This window comes from Loxodonta africana, chromosome 21 (genome assembly GCF_030014295.1).
Source record: "Loxodonta africana isolate mLoxAfr1 chromosome 21, mLoxAfr1.hap2, whole genome shotgun sequence".
NCBI classification, from domain to species: Eukaryota; Metazoa; Chordata; class Mammalia; order Proboscidea; family Elephantidae; genus Loxodonta; species Loxodonta africana.
Window position 1 is genome coordinate 75,255,942 of NC_087362.1, and position 23,846 is coordinate 75,279,787.

Here is a 23,846-nt window from a genome sequence, read left to right on the forward strand (position 1 = left end):
AAAAAAAAAAAAGTCAAAGAAATAATATTAGAACATTTCAGAGAGCCCCAAGGACAGAAGCCTCCAGTTTGAAAAAAAAAAAAAAAAGTTTGAAAGGGCCCAACAAATGCTCAGAATAATGAATGAAATGTAATCTACACCAAGGCACATCATGAAATTTCAGTGCAAAAGGGATAAGGAGGAGACTAATAGTTCTCAAAATTAAAAATAGAACAAGTCATATTTGAAGGAATAGGAGAAGGAATGACACTGGATTTTTCAACAATAGTGCGGGAAGCTAGAAGACCATTAGCCAAACCAAACTGTTAAGAATGAGTGCGTATAAAAAGTTTCTGGACATTCGAGGACCTACTATGCATCCTTTCTTGGGAATTTCCTGAAGGATGCACTCCAGTGAAATAAAGGAAGAAACAAAGAAGGTGGCACAGGATCCAAAAAATGAGGGATCAAACAAAGAAAAGCCAAGGGCAAGTACCCAGTGCGGAGGATTTGTTGGGGAAAACAAAAATGCAGGATAGGTATATGGCAGCTATAATGGCATAGCTGCGAAAAAATTAAGGATATGTACATAGAAAACTACGGAGTTTATTTTTAAAAAAAACCATTTACTCCAGGGGAGGAAACTGTACAAGATGTAAAATATTGTACAGTACCTGGTTCTGAAGTACACAGAATCTGCATGGTCAAAAAAAGAATTACAATATAACTATCCTGAGATGACAGATATAGATCCTTAATGATGCAAATAAAAAAACCATGTCATGATGGTTAAAAATGATAAATCAAGAAATTACAGTGTAAACATTTATTTTAAAATATGGAAATAAACACCAGAAGAAACAGCTATAAATTTTAAAAGTAGTTGTATTTGAGTGGAAGAGGGAAAGAAAGAGTGGTTACTTTTACTCTGAAAAATATTTTAAATTAAATAGAAATCTAGAGCTTATACATTTTAAAAGTATATAAAACAATCAGTATTGCATTAATAAAAAAACAAGTTTTTTTTTTTTTTTTTAAAGTTAGCAGAACTCAAGCCCTTAAATGTGCCATAAATTTCCTTCTAATCTTCCAAGAAAAATCACTTCTGGGCAGTTAGTTCACTTCTTGTACATAACATTTATTAACTTATGCTCCCTGTCTACTGCATGCATGCTGACATCCAGTACTCACGAACAGTACTCAAGACAGTTAAATTCCTGTTTATCCATTTATAACGTTTCTTCTGATGTTCTAACTCAAAGCAATTTTTTTTTACATTTGTCTGAGTTTAAATAAAGTATTGTAGAGTCCAAAACTCATCACTCCATAAAGGTACTTTTACAGTGGCTTCTTAAGCAGTCTCTCATCTTTCCTCATGCCAATTCATCCTACCAAACCAGAAAAACCAAACCCATTGCTGTCCAGTTGATTTCAACTCACAGTGACCCTAGGACAGAGTAGAACTTCCCCACAGTGTTCCCAAGGCCGTAAATCTTTACAGAAACAGGCTGCCACATCTTTCTCCCATGGAGTGGCTGGTTGGTTCAAACCACTGACCTTTTAGTTAGCAGCTGAGCACTTAACCACTGTGCCACCAGGGCTCTTCCCCAATTCACCCTATATGTGGTTAGCAAGCGTGTCAACTTAAAATACCACCTTTACTATCTCCCTTTTGTATAAGAACCTGTAATGACTCCTTACTGTCTGCACGATCAAGTTCAAACGCTTTCTGGTACCTGTGAAGGTCTGCGGGGGCCCCGATTTCATCTTCCTAACCTCTAACTGCCCAAGTGCATCCTCTACTTCTCACAGACAAACCTTCCAGCCCCCTGCTCACAACATTCTGTTTTTACGGCTGTTGTTTTAAATGCTGTGTCCCCAACCTTGAACACCCCAGGCCAAATTTCATTCATCCTAAAATTGACTTGATAGCAAGTAACAGCAGCAACAAAGCCAAGCTCAAGTCTCCTGACCTTCTGGAAGCTGCCACACTAGCCTGCACTGACCCAGCTCTTCCTCCTTCAACCCCGACAGCAATCAACCTTGCTTCTTGTAGTTTCAAAACCGCTTGGCTCACTATCGCTGAGGGTCACTATGTTTTTCATGCAATGCCAGCCATATACAAAGAAAAATAAGGACTATCATTTAAACAATATTTTTAAAATTCAAATTTCAAAATTTTAAAAGTTTCAAAAGTTTGATCTGAACTCTTTCAAAATAAACCTTAAAAAACTCACCATCTACCAGCTGATAAAGAATTCGAACAGCGGTCACTGACCTTTTCCTGGCTGCACACTACTCCCTCCCCGGCAATACATGGTTGATCTGAGGAGCCTCCTCTGAGGAGCCTCCTGTACCAATGGCTCGCACAGTCACAGTCAGGGTGAGGCATAACTCCCAACACATTCTAGAAAGTGTATCAGATGACAAGGGATAAGGAGTATTCTCACAGAAACAGGTCAGGCTCCACACAAATTTATTTTTTAAAAGTAAACTATTTTTAAACTTTAATACTTTCACTGTTTTTCCTAACAAATTACTCGCTGCTCACACCTAGTGGTTTTGTATCACAATACCACAGTTGAGCAAGACTGATTTCAAAGACAAGCCAACCAGCTATCGCATGTTCATTATAACACTAAAGACTAGTATTTTGCAGAAAAAAACACGTTTGTACTTACTTCAAGGATAGCTTTACTTTGGGTTTAAAATAGGGTGCGTTCTGGTCTGCCAAAAAGACGACTAAATCATTTCCTAAAAGAAGCGAATATATGATATTAGAAAAATGTTTCCCAGTAAGAAATCCAGTCAGTAGTCACAAGAAGCTTTTCAGGCACTGTTCTCAAGAAGGTAACTTTTATTCTCTCCAGTTTATCTGTCCTCTCAAGGACAGTTCCACTAGTCTAATGGAATGGGGTCCACCAAATAGTATATCACATGTGCAATATTCAAAGCAACAGAGAAATAAGCAGCGCGAACACCGAAAACTCTGGTGGATCGAGAGATGCTGAAGTCAGTGGTGTCTGCCAGGAATCAGACTGGATGACTTAAGAGAACCACACAGGAACACGCTTTCTAGCCTTATTGAAAGTTTTATCTTCCCAAATCTAACAACATAGTCCCTTTAAGGCCGTTTAGTTCATCACACAGATGCATCACACCAAGGACACAAGAATTCCGACCGCAGGTATCTGACTAGTAACAACGATGTGACTAAGCGTGCACGCGCAAAAGCTGAAGCCTCCAAGGCTCCTTGTGGCTCCTGTGGAACCATCCCTCAGGATGATGCATTCTCAGACCTCAATGAGCATTCATTGGGACAGACTTTTCACACTGTTGAACCAAAACATATGTCATCATTAAAGTTAAAAGAGTGTCTGTGTCTGGTGTGGATGGAATTTGGCATTGAGTCACACAAAAAGAAAATATCTAGGGTCCACAAGAGACTCTGGGGTCTGACAAGGGCTCCTGGAAGCCTGGGCCAGGATCCTGCCAGTCAGAATCTGTCAGGTCTTCACTTACTTCCTCTGTGGCCTTGATCTTAATTACACAGCACCTGTTTTTGCGGATACTCAACAACACCAGGACCCATTGTCAGCATTAAGATTTACAAAAAAGTTTGCTCAGTGATATATAGCTATCACTAAAGAACTTCCAAGAACCATAAGTTGGTAAAGACAGCAGAGATTTGGGAGACCACGGGGTGACAAAGGTGAGGCATGTGCAGGTGCACACAAAAGACCAGGTAGCTCAGTAGGGAAGGCTTTGCAGTTTGGGAATGCTTCCCTAGGAGAGCTGGGGTTTATCGACTCTCCCTGCTAGAGGCCTGTGTGAGCTGCGGAAAGGTTTAGGACCTTGGGAGGACAGAAGACCTTCAGAGACAGCTGGGATTCGGATAAAGGGAGGGTCTGGTAAGTCAGGGCAAGGCAAGAAACCTCCTGTGAAAAACTGAAGTTGCATCTTTTCCTGTTCTACAAAGGTGCAGGGGCTCGGGGGCAGTAAAGCAAAAGGGAAGGAAGAGGCCTTGGGAGCGAATATAGGGGCAAGGCACAAAGAGTCCTGGGAGTCAGGAAGGGCTTTGCAAGGCAGGGGAAAAAGGGTGCGTGAGTCGAGGCCGCAGGCTTCTCAGGTAAAGACGACCGGGGCGTTGCCAGAGCTTCGGGGCTGGAAAAGATGGAAAAAGGGGGTAAGCTATCAAGGGTGCTGGAGATAAGGGGAGGGAAGCAGGGCTGGGAGGGAAGGGGCCGGGAAATGCAGGAGGGCCGGCCACCGGGTTGGGGGATGTGGGGACCACCAGGCGGGGCACCGGGGCGGCGGGCAGAGGGAGGGCCGGGCAAGCACTGACTTTCCCGTAGCACGAAGAGATCCGTCTGCTTGTCGGAGTTGAGGTCTCCGAAGGCCGCTACCGTGCCCCAGGCCTCAGCCCCGAAGAGCTCGGCCGTGACGTTGTGCAGCGCCCGCGCCGGGGCCGGCCCGACTACCAGCAGCACGAGTCCCACAAGCAGCGGCGCCCGAAGCGCCCGGGAGCTCGGCAGCCGACCCGCCGCCGCCATGGCAGCCCCTCGGCCCCCGCCCGCCGGCCTCGCCGCGCTTGACGGCAGCCGTAAAGCGCCGCGCCGCCGGCCGAGCGAGAAAAAGCGCAGCCCCGGCGGCGCGTTCAAGCCGCCGCCGGCTTCCCTCTCAGCCTCCCGTAGGCCGCCCCTCCGACGCTCGGGAGGCCGCGGAGCAGGTCGAAGCCGGCTCTGGCGCTCACTTCCGGCCGGCGCGCCTCTCGACAGTGTCGCGCGGGGGGCGGGGCCGGGCGGTGCTGACGGGCGGCCCGGGGGCGGGGGCCACAGTCTCGGCCTGAGCGCGATGGCGGGGGCGGCGGGGCTGGTGGCCGAAGTCAGCTGGAAGGTCCTGGAGCGAAGAGCCCGGACCAAGCGCTCAGGTTTGGCTGGCTGGGGCGCCGCCCCTACCCCCGCACCGTGGGTGGTGTCCTCGCTCCTGCGCCCGGGCGGGCGGCAGGTGGGGGTCCTGCAGGTGAACCTGCGCCCCGTCTTCCCCCCAGAAAGCGGGCGGCGGCCCGTGCCTGCTCCTGCGGACCCCCCCACCTGCGGACTCCCCCACCTGTAGACTTAGGCGGCGGCCTCAGCTCCGCTGTGTGTTCCCCTCGGAAAGTAGTCACGACACCTCCCTCCCGGAGTCTTCCCTTGGAAATCAGGCGGCGGCCACTTTCCCCTGCAGAAGTCAGGTCGCTTCGTCCATAGATAGGACTGCGACCTGGCCTAGGAAGCCAGTGGCCCGCCGTTGCCGTATTTCATCTTTCTTTTACATTCCCCACAAATTCTTAGCCCTAGCAGAAACTGAAGGGCATGAGACCTCAGGAAACGAGGGGGTCACATTGAGCATACTTAGGGCTGGGAGGGATCCCAGGACGTATGGTTCCCAGTTAAGGATCCCAAAGCCCAGGCCCCAGAAGGCAGAATGCGCCGCGCAGGCAGTTGTAACGGCTCAAGTGTCCTGAACTGACTTGCCCCAATTGCCAAGTCACGACTTTGAAGTTAGCACTTGAGGCTGGTAACTCCCCAGAGAGCCGGTGCCCTTGTTCCTGGCTGCCTGGAAAAGAACTTGAGCTAAAAATGCGCCTGTGAAAAGGAGAGTTAGTTGAATGACAAGTCTTGAACTAAGAACCTTTTAAAAGATTGGCTGTACCAGCTATCAATATTGGGGAATGTTGACGGGAGTTTAAGAACACCGAAAAAACATTGACCTAGGAAAATTAACTTTGCATTTGCGTGGATATTATGATAATTATTTTTTTCTCAGCTAAGAATCTCCACCTTATGTTTTAGGCTTTGCCCATTTATTAAAGTTTTAGTTGTCTGCCTTTTTTTCTAATTTGGAGAAAGTATAAAATTTCATAAATCACACGGGAAAATTTCACACCATCTTTGTTGCCAGTTTCATTCTGTTTTTAAACTTTAAAAATTGTATTTATTTACTTCGGCTAAAATGTAAAACCATCTCTGAAGTTTGAAAGAATTTTTCACAAAGTAATCCTTATTACGTTTTAAGTCCATTCCACTGCAGTGCAAAAGATTCTGACTCACAGCGACCCTACAGTACATTTTAGAGTCAATTCAATTACTTGAAATAGTCACATGTATTTTTGTTTTGCATCTTTCTAAATTTTTGGACATACAGAAATATATGGCTGTCTGAGCTAAAAAATGTGTTACTAGATTGAAGATGTCTAGACAAAGAGTAACCAGAGTTTTCTTACAGAGAACTGAGCTCCTGCCAGCAACACACATTTGCTGCCTTTCTCTTTTCCTTTAATAAGCATGTAGGATTTATTTTCTTCTGTAGTCTTTATTTCTTCTGAAATGCATGTCATAGCAGTAAGCTTTGAAAACCGTACTTCTGTTTTTTTCTTTTTAACTGAGAAAAAAAATTCCGATTTTACTTAACTGTTGAACGCAGTCGCTCAAGTTCAGTGCAGAGTAGCTAAGCGCATAGTATCAGTGTTGGATGTTTCAGTATGTTTCCATCTAGGAATGAAAGAGCTACCAATTGGAATCATTTCCCCAAATTAACCATTATGTTTGAGGTTTTAGAGTCTCCTGATAACTCTGTGAACGGCTTAAAAATTTCCTGAATGGCATCAGTTACTTCCTGTGTTATCTAAAAACAGTCATTGTGATTCTGTTTGTTACTTTTATAAGAAAATATAAACAGTTTCATTTGAAAAGTATACTAACTGACTCTAGTATAGACTCTACTACCAAATTCTGAGCGTTGTTACATAGTAGCCTAATCACTAAACAATAGATGCTGTTCTTATATAACATTTAATAAGTGATTATTATGTATTTCCTGTCTCATCCATATAAGCAAATGTAACTTATGAAAGACAATCAAATTGTCAAGTCATAAAAGGGAAATAAAATTGTAACAGACCACAATTATTGCCTCTTGTCACGCACTGCATTGTGTTAATAACTGCTCACACTGCTTTCAATTAATCTAATGCTGATTGCTTCTAACCTTCACTAAACAGCTATGGAAATTGCTCTAGTTTAGCCTGTGACGCTTATGATTAGAGTCAACAGTTTGACATGGCCGGCTCACCTGATGCGGTCGCCTCCTCACCGCCAGCTTTCTTAAGGTCTGGTAAGTGTGTAGACCCCAAAAGGGTCCCTTGGTATTTTTTAAAAAACCTTAATTTCTGAAGGTTTATGTCACCATATGATGTCATTTTGCTTTCTTTCTTCTTTGGTGGGCCCAAGCTCGAGCGCCATTTCTGCTGTTGTTGGGCTCAGGTGTGCACTGTTTTGAGTGTAGCCTGTCACATTATTGTGTGTAAGGCATGTGAGGGACCAAGAGCAGAGTCCCTACCCTGACACCTGCAAACGGTTTGGCCAGAGGCAGTTCAGTTCTTCTGTTTCTGGGAGCCTCAATTGTCAAACGAGTATACAAGGCAGCTCCTTAAACCGTTTTTTGTTCTCTTGCATAATGGAAGCAGCGTTTATAAATTAGTAACTTTTGGTCAACACCCCATAGCCCCAACTTGGAATCAGCTTCCAATGAAGTAAACATCATCATATACAGTTTCATAGACAGGAAACAGAAAGTCAAGAGGTGAAGCTGCTTGCACCAGGCTGGGAGACTTTTACGTTGCGAGGCCATGTGCTTTGTGCTCCATCCCCTAGCTCCTCTGTGTGAGGGCTGGAGGAAACCTTGGCGCAGTGGCTGTTAACCTGTAGTGGTTGGTGGGCCCCTTAAGTTGTGTGAAAACTGTGTAATTGCATCCCAGTTGAGTGCATATTATTTTGAAAACAATTTCTGGGAGGTTCATGGACCCAGGAAGATCCACGTATGGATTCCCTTTAGGAATGCATGCCTTTGAATGCATCTGTCTCACTTTAAAGAAAAAGAAATGGGTGTTGTTAAATGGCCAAATAGATGAAATTAAGACGGAAACTGTAGGGTCCTTTCCTGTAGGTCGTGGCCTAACTGGGGCCATTTCAAAACTGATACTTGTCAGAACACTCTGTTGCATTGTTTCTAATGTACCCAAAGCAAAATATTTAATTCTCAGCACCCGTTAACAGGCAAATGTGAGATGGGCCAACCCAAACTGTGATAGACCACTTCAGAAGTGGTCCCCTTCCTTATCTCCATCCCTAATTCCTGTCCTGTCAAGATGGAGGAAGAAAATCGCTAAGAAAAGCAAAAGGAAATAGCTTAGGGAAGAATCACAGTCAAACAGGAGAAAACAAAGCTTATACTTTAAAGAACAAAAATGATCCTTGTCTTCAGTTGTCATCTGCTAAGTGACAAAATAGCATATTATATGTAACAATGTCTATTTATTTCTGATGTCATATCTGAGCTAAAAGAATGAAAGAATGTGTATCTTTGGACTGTGTTTTCTTTCTTTTAAGGCATCAGGCTGTTTTCTATCTTGGCTTTCCTAATAAGGCCTTGGTGGTTTTCCAGCACTAGCAAAGCCATTCAGTAGTAATGGGGAGATAGAATGCTAGAGATAATGCTTTTATGCCTCGATAGTCCAAAAAATTTCAAAACCCAAGAATGGTGCTTTAAAAGTAAATAGAGTGTTTGAAGGCATATACAAGAAGTAGCTTTTCCAATATCACATTACATCGAAGTAGACTGCAGCAAGCAACAATAATATCAAACTTCTGTGTTACAAACCACTTCAAGACTGTTAAAACCACTCTATCTGCAGTTTTTTTTTTTTTTTTTTTTGGCTCCTCTAACCAAAATTTAGTAAGACTGTAAAGAAATATTTGAAAATGTAATCTGTTCAAATAAACACTCAGTTTGCATTTATAGTTTATTTACTGATTTGAAATTCTGCATTTACGTTGGCATGGTTTGTTTCCCTGTCATAGCTCCTTGGACATTATTATGGTGGGAGAGTGTTTCGTTGCATGATTGAATTTAACAGTCATTTTAAAACATGTCCTGGGTTCACAACTCTGCTTTTCACTTGTGCTTCTGACTAGAAACTATCCAGTGTTGTGAAAAATGAAAGCCAGTATCTTGATTTTGGAAAATTAGTTTCTCATGTACTGGAATTGTTGCATGCGTTTTAAGCCTCCTTAGTCCTCCGGATATCTGCCCCTGCTATTATTTCTTTGTTTCTTCCCTATATTGAACTTAGTGTGAGTCCTGCATTTCTGTGTGTGCATACATGGGTTGTGCTCTGACTGCCAATCTGTCAGAATGTGCTGTGGGTGAATGTCATTTCTTTCATTTTGATTCCTTAAATCCAACGAGAGATCTAGATATTCAGGTTTTTCTTTAAAGAACCTTGGAGTAAAAAGTACAAGACACTGAATTTACAATGAAATTCAAGCAATGAAGATAAGTTACATTTTGTTTATGTGATAAAGGAGTGTGGTATCCTATACCTTAGATTTCTTGTGTTTCTCATTGGACCACTCCAGCCACACACTCCAGCCAGTCAGCTAGAGCTGTCACCTTGGCATTGCAGTTTAATTGTCTGTAGTAATGGTTACAGTACGTTGTGACGAGGTAAAAATGTCTTGGCATTTTTGCTTTCATTCTTAGGTGACAAGATAATTGAAAAAATTATTTCTTCTTAAAATGAATTACCATTATCTGTATTTTGGCTTCCCAGGTTTATCAACATCTGATAAGTGAGTTTATCAGCCTCTGACTTGAATTTTTCCCATTACTCATTCTCATTTCTTTTTAGATTCTTTTATTAATTTCCTCTTGTTACTTTGCTTACCTAAAAAAACCAAAACCTAGTAAGGTTTTATTATATATTCTGGGAAGAACTCAACTTTTTACTTTACATGTCTGAAACTCTCTTCTTTTTAGGCATTTATGTAGCAGTTTTTTGTTTTTATTTTTTTGTTGTTGTTTAGTCTAATTTGGCAGTCGCCTAATCAAGGCTCCTGGACTGTTGTGGGTTGTGGCCCCTTTAGGAGCCTGAGGAGAGACCACACACTTGTAGTCAGCTAGGCCTGAATCTAATCCTGGCGCTGTTGTGGTGTTGCGGTTGCCACGGAGGGGGCTCCCACTCACTGTGACTTTATGTGTAAGAGATGGAAACATTCCCAGGTCCTGCACGATCGTTGGTGTGTTTGTGTCCACTGTTGTGGCTGTGTGTCAGTCCATCTCATTAAGGGTTTTCCTCCTTCTTGCTGAGCTTTTGATGTTCTTTTCCAGAGCTTGGTCTTTCCTGTTGATGTGTCCAAAGTAAGTGAGCCGAAGTGATGGCCAGCCTGGATCCTAAGGAACGGTGTTTGTATTTCTTCTAAGAGTGATTGGTTCTTGACTGATCTTTTGTTTACTACCTGTTTTGTCTTGAGCAAGTTACTTCGTACCTCTGAAACTCAGCTTCATTCTCTGTAAAAATGAGGATAATAAAATTTACCCGGAGGGATTATAGTGAGGATTAAGTAAGAAGTTATGTACTAAGCAGTTGATATTTAATAGATGTTCAGTAAATTTTAGTTCCTGTCCTTCCAAAAAATATGTCTTTTACAATATTGCTGATAAGTATTAAGGATTTATTCAGAACAGACCTGGTTGTTATTATCCCTTTCCCTCATTTCGTTATCTACCCTCAGAACAGGTATTTGATTAAGAAAATCTGCCATGTTTAAATACAATTAGCTTGAATCAGATTGCCCAGATTCTAATATTAATAGAGCTGTGCTGTGTCATGGTCTATTCCATTTTGTAATTTTAGCTCTCGTTTTACTCTAAATCCATCTCATTTTCGTCAATAGTCATCTACAAGTTTAAAGAAATTGCTTCTGATGGTTTCCGTGGAGACTCGTATTAGACAGCAGAGAGACAGGTCGTTATTTTATGCATAGTTAGTAGATATTTTGGTCTTACATTTGTATGTGCAATGGTTTCCTCCAAGTAGAATGGAGTTTTCAGAAAGCACTTGTAAATAATACTCTGCTGGGAGTTCTGATCTCTTCTTACTAGGTCCTGCCCTGTAATCTTGTAAGATTTAGGAAGCAGAGGCCATAGGATATGGCCTAACTCCCTCAGCATGAATCTCATTGACCTTAAAGCTTACTCTCTGTGTCGTTAATCCTCTGCAGAGATGACGCTTCAGATTTCATAAGTGAAGTGGTCTCATGAAGAGGGTAACTGCTTCTGTCTCTGCTTCGGATTATTACACGGTACTCGCATTGTGTGTTCTAAAAGCTGTTTTCCTCTTGTTATTTTCTTCATCTTCCTTCTTCTGGGAAGTCAAAAAAAAAAAAGGGTAAGAGGAACTCCCAAGAAATCCTGGTTGCTATATCCCGGTTCCGACTGTGCATTCCTCAGTGGGTGTAATCTTGGATATCTCTGACATAACCTAGCTAAGATAAAACTCTTGTTTTCTACCTGTGTGTACCTCCCTAAATCTTCTCCATCTTGGTAAACCAACCCACCTTTTTCCCAACTGCCCAAGATAAATATAGGGGTTATTCCTTTCTTTCCTTTACCTTTTTTATTCAGATTATCTGTAAGTACTTTCTACTGCATCTCCTAAACACGTACCAAGCGGTCTATTTCTCTCCAGCTGTACTTTGACCTCCCTAACCCACGCTACTTCCCTCTCTGCTCCAGACTGTTGAAATAGCCTGCTTTCCACATTTTTGCCTCATCACAGCCTGTTCTCCAGTGAGAAGGATCTTTGAGAAGGATCAGGACAGGTCACGTCACTGTCCTGCTTAACATCCTCCAGTGGCCTTCATCACGCTTACCGTGAGTTCCACAGTCCTCTCCCCTGGGTTACAGAGCCCTGAGTGTCCACTACTGGCCTGTGTCTGTGACCCCCTATGGAGCGCCCCTCTTCTCTCCACCACTGACCTCCAGCCGTGCTGGCTCGTTTCCCTTAAGTCACAATCTCACTTTTACCATAGGCTTCTTGTAGTAGTTATTTCCTCTCCCTGGAAAGCTCTCTATCCTGCTCTTTGGGTATCTTGTCTCTTCTGGCTGTCTTTTTGTTGTTATTAGGTGCCATTGAGTCAGTTCTGATTCATAGTGACCCCATGTATAACAGAACGAATTACTGTCCTGTCCTGTGCCAAGTTCACGATAGTAGGTATGTTTGAGTCCATTGTTGCAGCCACTATGTCAGTCCATCTCGTTGAATGTCTTCCTCTTTTTCACTGACCCTTTGCTCTCATCAAGCATGATGCCCTTCTCCAGAACTGGTCCCTCCTGATAACGTGTCCAAATTAAGTGAGACGAAGTCTTCGCATCCTTGCTTCTAGGAGCATTCTGGCTGTACTTCCTCCAACACAGATTTGTTCCTTCTTTTGGCAGTCCGTGGTATATTCAGTATTCTTCACCAGCATTATAATTCAAATGTGTCAGTTCTTCTTTGGTCTTCCTTTTTTATTGTCCAGCTGTCACATGCATATGAGCGGATTGAAGATACCAGGGCTCTGGTCAGGTGCACCTTCGGTTCTCATTTTAACCTTAGCTTAGGCTTTTTCTGCCCAGGCACATGACGCTTAATTAGGGTACTTCTCCCTCTTTGCTATTTTTTTTTTTTTTTTTCCTTCTCTTAGCCTCTCTGCTCGTCTTCATCCGCTAGAATACGAGCTCCACAAGAGCAGAGACTTGGCCTACAGGTAGTCCCTGACTTATGACATGGTTCTGTTCCGCCTGTTCTAAGGGCTCTGTCACAAGTCAGTTATGGCCTCTTTTTTTTAGTTTTCATTATTGTCTTTTATTAGCAATATCTTTATAAGTCCAATTTTTGTTTGTCTTTGGGGCTGGAAACATTACATATAAACTTACAGATACAATGACATCAGCAAAATCACGCACTGCAACATTGTATGAAGCGTGTATTACTGATGATAACACCAAAAACCAAACCCACTGTATGTAGCGTGTATTACTGATGATAACACCAAAAACCAAACCCATTGCGCTTGAGTTGATTCCAACTCATAGTGACCCTATAGAGCAGAGTAGAAGTGCCTGTAGGGTTTCCAAGGCTGTCATCTTTACGGAAGCACATCTTTCTACTGCGGAGCAGCTGGTAGGTTCAAACTTCCAACCTTTTGGTTAGCAGCTGAGTGCTTAACCACTGTGCCACCAGGACTCCTTATTACTAACAATAAAATGTACAAAAAAAAAAAAGACAGTTGTAAGTGTGGTTCATTGTAACTCAAATGTGTCATAAATCAGGGACTACCGATATTTTGTTCACTGTTATATTCCTGGAGTAAGAAACGTGCCTGGAATTTAGTGTACGCTCCATAAATCATGTTGCTTATCGTGTCTGAGTCCTTCTTGCTCCTTACGAGAGACATTATCATGACACAGTTAGTGTGTGCACTTGAGACAAATACAACTGGGCTCTAATCCCAGTATTGATGCTTATAAACTGTATGAACTGCTTTTGCACCCAATTTTCATTGTTGTATGGTGGAGATAATAATGTATTGCTCTTAAGTTCTTTTGTGAAGATGAAATAATGTCTATGAAGCACCTGGTAGTGGTAGTAGTAGAACTAGTAATAACAGTGGCGATTGTAGTGTTGATGGTAACAACGGTGACAATTTAAGCAGCTAATCTTAATACATGCCAGTATATGCCAGGGAGCATTCTAAGTGCTGTATGTTTAAATCTCACAACAATCATATGCTATAGGTACTGTTACACTCTTCTGAAAAAAATCAAAACACAGAGAAGTAACTTAAAGTTACATAACTAGTGTGTGATAGAGCTAGTATATACAAACTCAGCCAGAGCCACTGCTCTTGAGGACTGTGTGTACTGCCTTCCTCCTCTTCATCATCCTGCTGCCAAGTCCATACATAAAACCAAAAACCCGACTGCCGTCGAATCAATTTTGACTCCCAGCAACCCAAAAGACACAGTAGAGCTGCCCCATAGGGTTTCCAAGGCTGTAATCTTTATGGAAGCAGATGCCACATCTTTCTTCCACAGAGTGGCTGGTGGGTTCGAACTGCCAACTTTTTGGTAAGCAGCTTAGTGTTTTAACCACTGTGCCACCAGGGCTCCTTAGTCCATACATAGACTCTGTAAATGGCAGTGATTATTATTTGCATAAGTAACATCATAATAAATGGAGAAAAGATTGAAGATGTCAAGGATTTCATTTTACTTGGATCCACAATCAACACACATGGAAGCGGCAGTCAAGAAATCAAGCATTGCACTGGACAAATCTGCCACAAAAGACCTCTTTAAAGTGTTGAAAAGCAAAAATGTCACCTTGAAGACTAAGGTGCGCCTGACCCAAGCCATGGTGTTTTCAATTGCCTCATATGCACGCTAAAGCTGGACGATGAATAAGGAAGATCGAAGAAAAATTGATGTCTTTGAATTGTGGTGTTGGAAAAGAATATTGAATATACCATGGATTGCCAAAAGAACAAACGAATCTGTCTTCGAAGGCATACAACCAGAATGCTCCTTGGAAACAAGGATAGCAAGGCTGCATCTCACATACTTTGGGCATGTTATTAGGAGGGATCAGTCCTTGCAGAAGGACATCATGCTTGGTAATGTAGAGGGTCAGCAAAAAAGAGGAAGACCCTCAATGAGATAGATTGACACAGTGGCTGCAACAGTGGGCTCAAGCATAACAACGATTGTGAGGATGGCAAAGGACCAGGCAATGTTTTGTTCTGTTGTGCATAGGGTCATTATGAGGGGGAACCAATTCAACGGTGCCTATCAACATTATTTGTCTCTTGAGGATGCTTACTGCTCTTCTGTCATTCATTTCAAATTAATCTTTATTGGACCTTTCTAATGTCATAGGAATTTTGTAGTACATGATGCTGGCATCACAGAGCTCATAACCTGATGGACCTTTATGCAGAGCTAACGGGACTTCAGTGCTTTTGCGTGTATCCTAGTCTCTCTCCTGGACTCTTGCGGTTGCCTCCTGCTTAACTTTGTTGTCTTATAGCCTTCCCCTCCCACTGTACCACCTCCCAAGACAGTCCATCCTTTAAGTTGTTGCCCGGGCAGTTTTTCTAAAATGAAGAACTGAGCTTGCTTAGCAGTACTGCTGAGCTCTCCATCTCCTGCAGGATTTGGGGTGAGGCCATTAGGGAAGGCTCTCTGGAAGTGACAGTTAACCTGAAGAAGGAAATAGGAGTCAAGTGAGAAGTTGGGGTGAGGAGGGTTGTAGGCTAAGGTCCTGGGGCTAGACACCCGTTTCCATCGAGTCGTTTCTGACTCATGGCGACCCTGGATAGAGCTGGGTACTTGAGAAGATCCTGTGGACAGAGCTTTGGGAATGACAGGGATAGATAGGTGAGAGAGGAAGGCCTGAGATGGTAGGGCCTTGGGGACCTTGAAATTATTTGGATTTTATTGTAAATGGAAAGGAAAGCCAATGAAAGGTTTGAACTAATGGAGTGATAAGACCTGATAAATATTTTATCAAGGTCCTCTGCAATTTTATAAACAGTGGTTTGAAGCAGCCTGATAGCAGAAGCTGCATGTTACACGTCTCTAACACCCAGCAGAGTGCACAGGACTGGGCCATGGCAGGCACTCAGTCCACATTTGATAATGTGTGGCTATGAAAACATGGATGTTGACTGTGGCATCAGTCTGGATTCACAGAATGTGGTCACCTTGATTACGCATTAGAACCTTGTTGTTCTTTGTCGTTGGATCAATTCCGACTCATGGTGACCCCATGTGTTACACAGTGGAACTGCCCCATAGGATTTTCTTGGCTGTAATCTTTTAACAGAAGCAGATTGCCAGGCCTTTTCTTTCACAGTAACTGCTGGCTGGGTTCAATCAGCCAACCTTTAGTTTAGTAGTTAAGCACAAACTGTTTGCACCAGCTAGTGACCTTGGCATTAGAGCCTTCCTGCCATTTATCATGTATCTTTGAGTTAATTAAGAGACTAGCTTTTAGAATGTGGCTCATTTAACAATTAAAATTTACTGTGTGTGCCTGTAGTGAAATCTTGTATACATCTTTATATCATCATGATAATCTCTGTCCATATCTTAAAATGGCCTATTGACTGTTCTATTTCGGAGGAATAATTTGCCAGTCCGTACAAGGCATTGCCCTGTCTTTGCTTTGTTAATGCTGCAAGACACATGCAGGTATCATTTAATTTACCTGTAAAAGACCTTGGGCTTGGGTGTGTGAACTGTAATACGTGTGTGTATACATGTGTATATACGTGTGTGTGTGTGTATATGTACATATGTATGTTTGGAAACCCTGGTGGGGTAGTTGTTAAGTGCTACGGCTGCTAACCAAAGGGTCGGCAGTTCGAATCCACCAGCCGCTCCTTGGAAACTATAGGGCAGTTCTACTCTGTCCTGTAGGGTTGCTCTGAGTCGGAATCGACTCAACGGCACTGGGTTTGGTTTGGTTTGTATATATGTTTGTATGCATGTATATGAGCCCTTGGCTGCATACCAAAAGGTCGGCAGTTCGAATCCACCAGCTGCTTGAATCTACTCGCCGTTCCTTATAAACCCTATGGGGCAGTTCTACTCTGTCCTGTAGGGTTGCTATGACTTGGAATCAACTCGACAGCAGCAGGTTTCGGTTTTTGGTAATGGCTTAAGTGTTTACCAGTAAAAACTGTATTGCTGTTGAGTCAATTCTGACTCAAAGCAACCCTATAGGACAGAGTAGAACTGCCCCACAGGGTTTCCATGGAGTGACTGGTGGATTCAAACTGTTGACGTTTTGGTTCTCAGCCGAGCGCTCAACCACTGCACCACCAGTGCTCCTTTAAGCCATTAGAACATGTCTTTTATGATTTTTTGTTGTTGTTCTATTTTAAATTTCTGATTAGAAGACAGATAATAGAACATTTTAACTGCAGATGTTATATATGTAGTCTTAACAAATTGGTAGGTGCATTCTGATTGTTCATTGTATCTTTCTATGATGTGTTTGTAATAAATTCACATTTGTTCTTATTTTTGTCATATTAGGCCTAGATTAGAAGTGTTTTTTAAAAGATGAAAAAAAGTATTCCTTTTTTTTTGCTATATGTTCTTTTTTTTAACAGACTTTTCTTTTTGCTATCAATGATATGACTATATCTTAGTGCTCTAAAAAGAATTCTTCATTTTTAATTCCTTGATTTCATAGCTTTCTTCTCTTTCAGTTTATACTTCACAAATTTTTTTGAGGAAGTTGCTTTAAAGATGAACAGATGTGGTACCTAGACATTAAGTGACATTCAAAAATCACAAGGAGCATTTTCTTAAGTATATAATTTAAATAGGTTATTTTTATAGGTTCTCATATATGCTTCATGTGTTCACTGTGTTCTTTTATATCTTTCAAAATATATAGCGTTAGTTTCAATTTATTATTTAAAAAATTATAAAAAGCATATTGTTGTACTCCTTTTATTATCATTAACCTCACAACATCTGTGTGATTCTCCTTTTTGTCCATTTAAAATTTGAGTCTTAAATAGCGTAGGACTGAACGATTGTAAATATACAGACCCTAGTCGTGGTGATGAGCCAAACCAAAAAACCAAACCTGTTACTACTGAGTCGATTCCAACTCAGCGACTTTGGAGGGCAGAGTAGACCTGCCCCATATGGTTTCCAAAGCTGTAATCAGACTGGCACATCTTTCTCCCGTGAGCCACTGGTGGGTTCGAACCGCTGACCTTTTGATTAGCAGCAGAGCGCTTTAACCACTGCATCACCATGGCTCCTTGGTGATGAGGAATCATGGTGTTGATTTGGGTTATAGACTGAGTCTTATTGCTAAAGCTGTGAACGGTGACCAGGAAGGACAGGCGTGGGGTCTCGGACTTGGCAGCTGAGCTTTGGTCCGTCCTAAACCATGTATGTTTTAAGTTTCCTTAACAAATGTTTGAAAACACGCTCTTATCAGGTGCCTAACCTGTGTTCTTTATTACACTTCTGACTTCTTTCAGCAGTTGAACCAGTGAAGAATTTTCTATATATGTCAACTAGTTTTTTCACGTGGTTGTATTAACGTTCAAACTTGGTTGTAAATATCTGATGGGTGACTAGATTTAGAAATGATCACTGTGTCAGAAAGAAGGACCTTGGCTTGCTGTGACTCATAGTGGACTATTTTTTTCATGGAATTTTCAGCTCTTAGGGAGCTGTTTATTTTTTACAATGTACATCTGAACTTTTAATACAGCCTTTGATTTAGGATGATGACAAGCCTCATTATTCCCCGCCCCCGGCTTCTGAATATGTTTCTGTCATGAATTTTCTTCTGTGTCTTAACTATAGGGTTGCTATGAGTCAGAATCGACTCGATGGCAACAGGTTTGGTTTTCTTTTGGTAGTAACTAAATGGCTGTTGTGCAAATCTAGCCTTACCATGATCTTTGATTTTAAATGTTTTGAGGTAAGTACCTGGATGGTGCAGGTGCTTTTTGATCAGCTGCAAACCTAAAAGTTGGCAGTTCAGACCCACCTAGCAGCTCTTGGAAGAAAGGCCTGGTGAACTGCTTCTGAAAAGATTATAGCCCAGAAAACACCGTGGAGCAGTTCTACTCTGTAACATATGGGGTTGCCGCAGGCTATCTATTAAAACATTCCGAAGATGGAAATTTTGGCGCATACCTCAAGCAGTAGCTCAGTTGCATTATCAATATATAAAATTTGACCGTAGGTAGACCTTGCTTACTAAATGTGGGTGGCCTTACTGTTTCTTCTCTTCTTAAGAAAAATCTTATTTAATGATTTTTGAATGGCACAGCATCCCATGATTTCAAAGTGGGTAGCACTGTTAGGTTTTGGCCAGTTTGGTGCCATAGGTTTGATTAGGTGACTTCATGGGGAAATTTGTGGTGAAAATCCTGGATCTCCAGGGAATACGTACACACTGTGCTTCGTGAGACTTTGCTAAGTGTGGGAAATAGAGAGCCTGTCAGGTGATATTTCTTTTAACTCAGCACACTTTCATGTTACCAAATACATTTTAAAAATGTATCTTATTTACCCCAAAGTTCACCTTTTAGCCAAAGATTAGACAGGTCAATAAAACAAACAATAACGTGAAGAATATGCTTCTTAGTTCAGTCGTGTATGCAAGACCAAATGGGCAACACTTGCCCAAAAACAAAGCTGGGAAGGCAGGAAGGGACAGGAAAAATGGAGGGATAGAAAAAGAGAACCCTGGTTGGGGAAGGGAAGGGTGTTAACACATAGTGGGGATTGCAACCAGCGTCACAGAACAATTTGTGTCCGTATTGTTGAATGAGAAGCTAATGTGCTCTGTAAACTTTCACCTAAAACACAATTTTAAAAGTCTTTTAAAAAATGTATCTTAAAAGTAATTTTGTTCGGTATTGTGCTAGGCATCGGTAAAAAAAAATAGAGAGCGTTAATTGCTTCTGTTGATGTTCTTTCTGCTCTGACAGGAATTTTTTCTGCTCTGATTGAGCCCCTGTAAAATGCAACTGATATAAGCATGCTGATTTTAAAATGTAAGGTCTTTACCTTTCATTTGTGTTAAATATCTTTTAAATGTCTGCAGATAAAGAAGAACTTTCTGTGTTAAATATCTTTAACATAGAGCTTGTTTTCTTAATTTACATATTTTTTGAGAGCATTATCTTTGTTTCGTAGAATCTTTCTATATGAGTTTTTATCTGTTCGTATCAGCTCAGAGATCTTATTTGGTTATGTTATCTTGTTTTCATGGAAATACACAAAGAAGCACAGTTAATTTGTTATACCGCTTAATCCCAAATCTTAATAGACTTGTAGCTTTGATAATAATCATTTGCTCAATGGCTGCAAGAATAAAAAATATCCTAGCAGGATTAAAAGTTAATTATTTGAAGGCTAGACATTATCACTGGACCCTTTTTTCCTGCTGTTAAAATATATGATTGTGACATTTTTACCTAAGACTGCAACCAAATTTAAGCCTTTCCTAAGGCTTATTTATTCTACTTATAAAATGTTTCTTGAACATATCTTCCCCTCTGCATTCCTACTACTGCCACTGCTTTAATTATGTACTAGAATGATTGTTGAAACCACAACTGGATTCTTGTGCCCAGGGCTCATCCCCTTTCTAGCAGCATTATTTAAAATTTGGACGGATCCCGTGACTGACTCCCTTAACCTGAGCCTCCTCAGTGGCTTTCCACTATCGGAAGGATACAGTGCAAACCTGGAATCCGCTGGTCAGCATCCTCTACCTTTAGCCGTCTGGATGACTTTCCAGCCTTCTCTGCCCTTGCATTCTCTGCGGTAGCCCTGCTCACCTACCTGCTGCTTGCGGACGGGTCACTCTCTGGCTTCTGCACCTTTATCACAAGGTTCCTTCTGTATTAAATAGCCTTTCTCTGTAAACCTGGTATGCTCTCGTAACCTGTCATTCTGCTCCAGTGGTCGCTTGTCTTTATGTATTTTCTGACATCCGCCTGCTCTCCATTGTGGGTTCAATTAGTTGCTCTACTGGTTCCCGTGGCACTTCATGTATGCTTTTTTTTTTTTTTTTTAATTGCGATGTCTCTGCATTGCTAGTAGGTAACTATATATCTGTCTCAGTTACCAGACTACAAAATCCTTCAGGTCAGGGACTAGGTCTGATACAGCTTTTTATCAATTGTCCCTGATTATAGGCTTGGTGCTGGGGACGCAAAGTTGAATAAGAATGAAAGTTGAATGAATTCCTAAGTCGGGCTAAAAAGAGTTAGGGCTGTTTTTGTACAGAATGAACTTCCCAGCACTCTGTGTTATCTAATCATTTTATTTGGTGAACAGATTTTTCTGCTGTTTTTGAATCAGAACATATTTTCATACTAAAGATACTTCCCCTGTTGGTCAAGTCCGAAAACATACACAGTTCAAGTCTAAAAGCAAAATGTAATAAATGAAGCAAAATAGTGACCAAAGTGTATAATAACCATATGACTTTGTGAGAACATGCTTGGTTCTTAAGCCGTAGACAGCGTGGCTGGCTGCCTTTGCCCCTTGCGCAAAAGCCTTCAGCAGTCTCTGTGCCGAGCTGTGCTTTCCCTGGAGGGAGAATGGAAAAAAGTCACACAGGTTGTTCATCCACATTGTTTCCGACATAGAGGTGGTCAGTGCTGTTTGATAAACCTTGTCTATCACAGTGCGGATTTTACCTAAGATACCAAGAAATTTGAACTTACCCACTGGCGTCAAGTCGGTTCTGACCCTATAGGACAGTGGAACTGCCCCATAGGGCTTCCACACCTGTAATCTTTATGGAAGCAGACTGCCACATCTTTCTCCCAAGGGGTGGCTGGTGGGTTAGAGCTGCCGACCTTTCAGTTAGCAGCCGAGTGCTTAACCGTTATACCACCAGGGCTCCAAAATTTGAATTTAGCATTTATAGCATTTATATGGTAACGAGGAGAGAGTAAAACGGTACACTTTTAAATGAGTTAGCTTCCTAAATCTTGCCATCTAGTGTAAATGCAAATTTTTTCCAGAAAAAGAAACAATATAAAATCTGTTTCTGGAAAAGCCCTGCATGCAATGCAGGAAGCTCATCAGGGGAAACTCTGTACACATTAGACCTCTTTAGCTTAGCACCTAGTAGCGCTCATGTATTAATCTGTAGACGAGAGCTCTCTTTATTCTTGTGTGTTGCAGTCATCTTGAACTGCAGCTGTTGAAATGGAAGTGAAAGGAAGTGAAATCTAGGTGAAGGCCAAGTGCATCAAGCACGTGATGGCGGAGACAGCTCCCCTAGACGGCTGACGTGGAGAAAGTGTGCTCATCAGTCCTGGAATAGGTTAGAAATTGTCATTAAAGCATATTTCTGATTTAAATGTTGTCTTGGAGGCAGCTTATATATTACTATGATCCTGTGTTCTTTTCATGATAAGAAATGAAATAAGGGAAGACCTGAAATAATAAGTATATACTCATCTTTTTTTTTTTTTTTAACCTAAAACAAAAATCAAAGCATGCTTGAGTGTTTAAATTATGGCTTTTCTACTTGATAACGATGTGACCATGGATAAGTCACTGGACCTTGGTTTTTCCATCTGTAAGAAGGGGATAATAATGTTACCTACTTAGTAGGGTTATCGTGAGGATTAAAGGAAGTCATGCATAGAAAGCTCTCTGCACAGTGCTTTGCACATAGTAAATGTTCAAATGTTAATTGTTTTTTTTATGATGGTGATAATAATGAGGTTATTATATTATTCTTTACCTTTTTGAATCTCATATTATCACCATTGTATAAAAGCTAACAACCTAGCAGTGTTTTCTTCTGTTGTGTGTAGGGATCTCTATGAGTCGAAATTGACTTGGTGGCACCTAACAATGACAACTTCCAGTCTGACATGTTGCATATTGACAAATCCCACCAAGTGTGGTGTCCTGGGTATACTAGTGAATAATAGTAGCATAAAGCAGTGTCTTTGCCCAGGATAAAGAGACTAAAATGATGAATGAATTTTTTTTTTTAATGTCAGATCCCTGAAGAGAGGGTCAGGAAACCTTGGTTCTGATGTTGGCTCTGCTCTTAACTAGCTCTGTATTTTTGAGCAAATTGTGAATTTTTTGGTCAGATACTTCTTAATGTTCTTTCCTGGTTCAAAATATTGTGGCACTCAGTTACTGACTGTTGACAAAAGGTACCAGAAAAACGTGTTGGTCACCGTCTTAGTTACCTAGTGCTACTGTAATGCAAATACCACCACACTGGGTGGCTTTAGAGACAGAAATTTATTTTTTCTCTGTTTGGAGGCTAAAAGTCCAAATGAGGGTCTCTATCATGTCCATTGCTTCTGTGAGCCTCTCTCTTGGTTTCTGGTGTGTGCCAGTAGTCCTTGGTGTTGGTTTCCTCGCGTGTTATCTGTCTTCCCCTGTGTGTGTGTCTCTGTATCTATTCTGGTCACTCAGAAGTGATTAGGTTTAGGACCACCCTGTACTGGTATGACCTCAGCTGACTGATTGGTTATATTATATTAGATTGCATTATGGATGGTAATTATATTACATTACATTGTAAGTGAGGCCATTAAATCATATTACATGATACTACACTGTGGAAGGTAATCTGCTCTACCCAAGGCTAACTGATTAGCTCCATGACAGCAGCTAGACTAGTGTTTGGCCAAACAACTGGGCAGGATAGTCTAGGCAAGTTGACACATAACATTAACCATCACAATCAAGCAAAGCTGAGTTTATTAGACATATTGTAACAAGGGAGAATACCACCTGGATGGAATCTCAGTAGGGTCTCAGCAAGGGCAGTCAGGGGAGGAATAATATAAGTTTCAGGGCCAGGACTGGATGATTTTAAGGCAGGTATTGGAAACCCTGGTGACATAGGATGATCAAATCCACCAGGCACTCCTTGGAAACCATATGGGGCAGTCCTACTTTGTCCCATAATGTCGCTATGAATCAGAATCGACTTCACGGCGATGAGTTTGGGTTTTATTGCAAGATGGGGAACTGGTAAGGACTGGGCAGAGTTGGTAACATGGTAACTTTGGGTCATTGGGCACAGTGACACAAGGATCCTGAAGCAAGCCTTGATAAAAAAAAAGGTGTTAGTCTTGATATTTGTAAGTATCTTGGTTGGTTTGTGTTCTTATTTTCTATGGGGAAATATTTCTTCAAGTAATTAAATTCTTTTTACTTATTCTCAGTTTTGTTTAACTTAGGGAAAGGAAAGCATGCCCAGTATTCTTTAACAGGGACAGGAATTTGTGTTGCTTTCAGTTCTCACCTATTCAATCTGTACGCTGAGCAAATAATACAAGAAGCTGGACCACATGAAGAAGAACGGGGCGTCAGGATTGGAGGAAGACTCATTAACCTGCGTTATGCAGATGACGCAACCTCTCTTGCTGAAAGTGAAGAGGACTTGAAGCACTTAC

The 23,846-nt window shown here is 41.6% G+C and overlaps 2 protein-coding genes across 9 annotated transcripts in view; one reads left to right on the plus strand and one right to left on the minus strand.

Moving 5' to 3' along the window:
• The window catches only part of ITFG1 (integrin alpha FG-GAP repeat containing 1), a 242,533-nt gene extending 237,986 nt beyond the window's left edge, over positions 1-4,547 (minus strand). Inside the window, exons 1-2 of the mRNA XM_064274126.1 lie at positions 4,325-4,547; positions 2,661-2,733 (exon numbers count right to left, since the gene is read on the minus strand). Coding sequence (XP_064130196.1) covers positions 2,661-2,733; positions 4,325-4,532 — 281 coding nt within the window. The 5' untranslated portion in view covers positions 4,533-4,547. The remainder of the gene's footprint in view (positions 1-2,660; positions 2,734-4,324) is intronic.
• Positions 4,548-4,818: 271 nt separating this feature from the next.
• The window catches only part of PHKB (phosphorylase kinase regulatory subunit beta), a 248,057-nt gene continuing 229,029 nt past the window's right edge, over positions 4,819-23,846 (plus strand). For 6 of the 8 annotated variants that reach the window (XM_023555679.2, XM_064274128.1, XM_064274133.1 and 3 more), the window contains exon 1: positions 4,822-4,909. In XM_023555679.2, coding sequence (XP_023411447.2) covers positions 4,834-4,909 — 76 coding nt within the window. In that variant the 5' untranslated portion in view covers positions 4,822-4,833. Of the gene's footprint in view, positions 4,910-4,989; positions 7,135-23,846 lie in introns of those variants that run through there. The other 2 variants (XM_023555674.2, XM_023555675.2) reach the window with 2 other exon arrangements.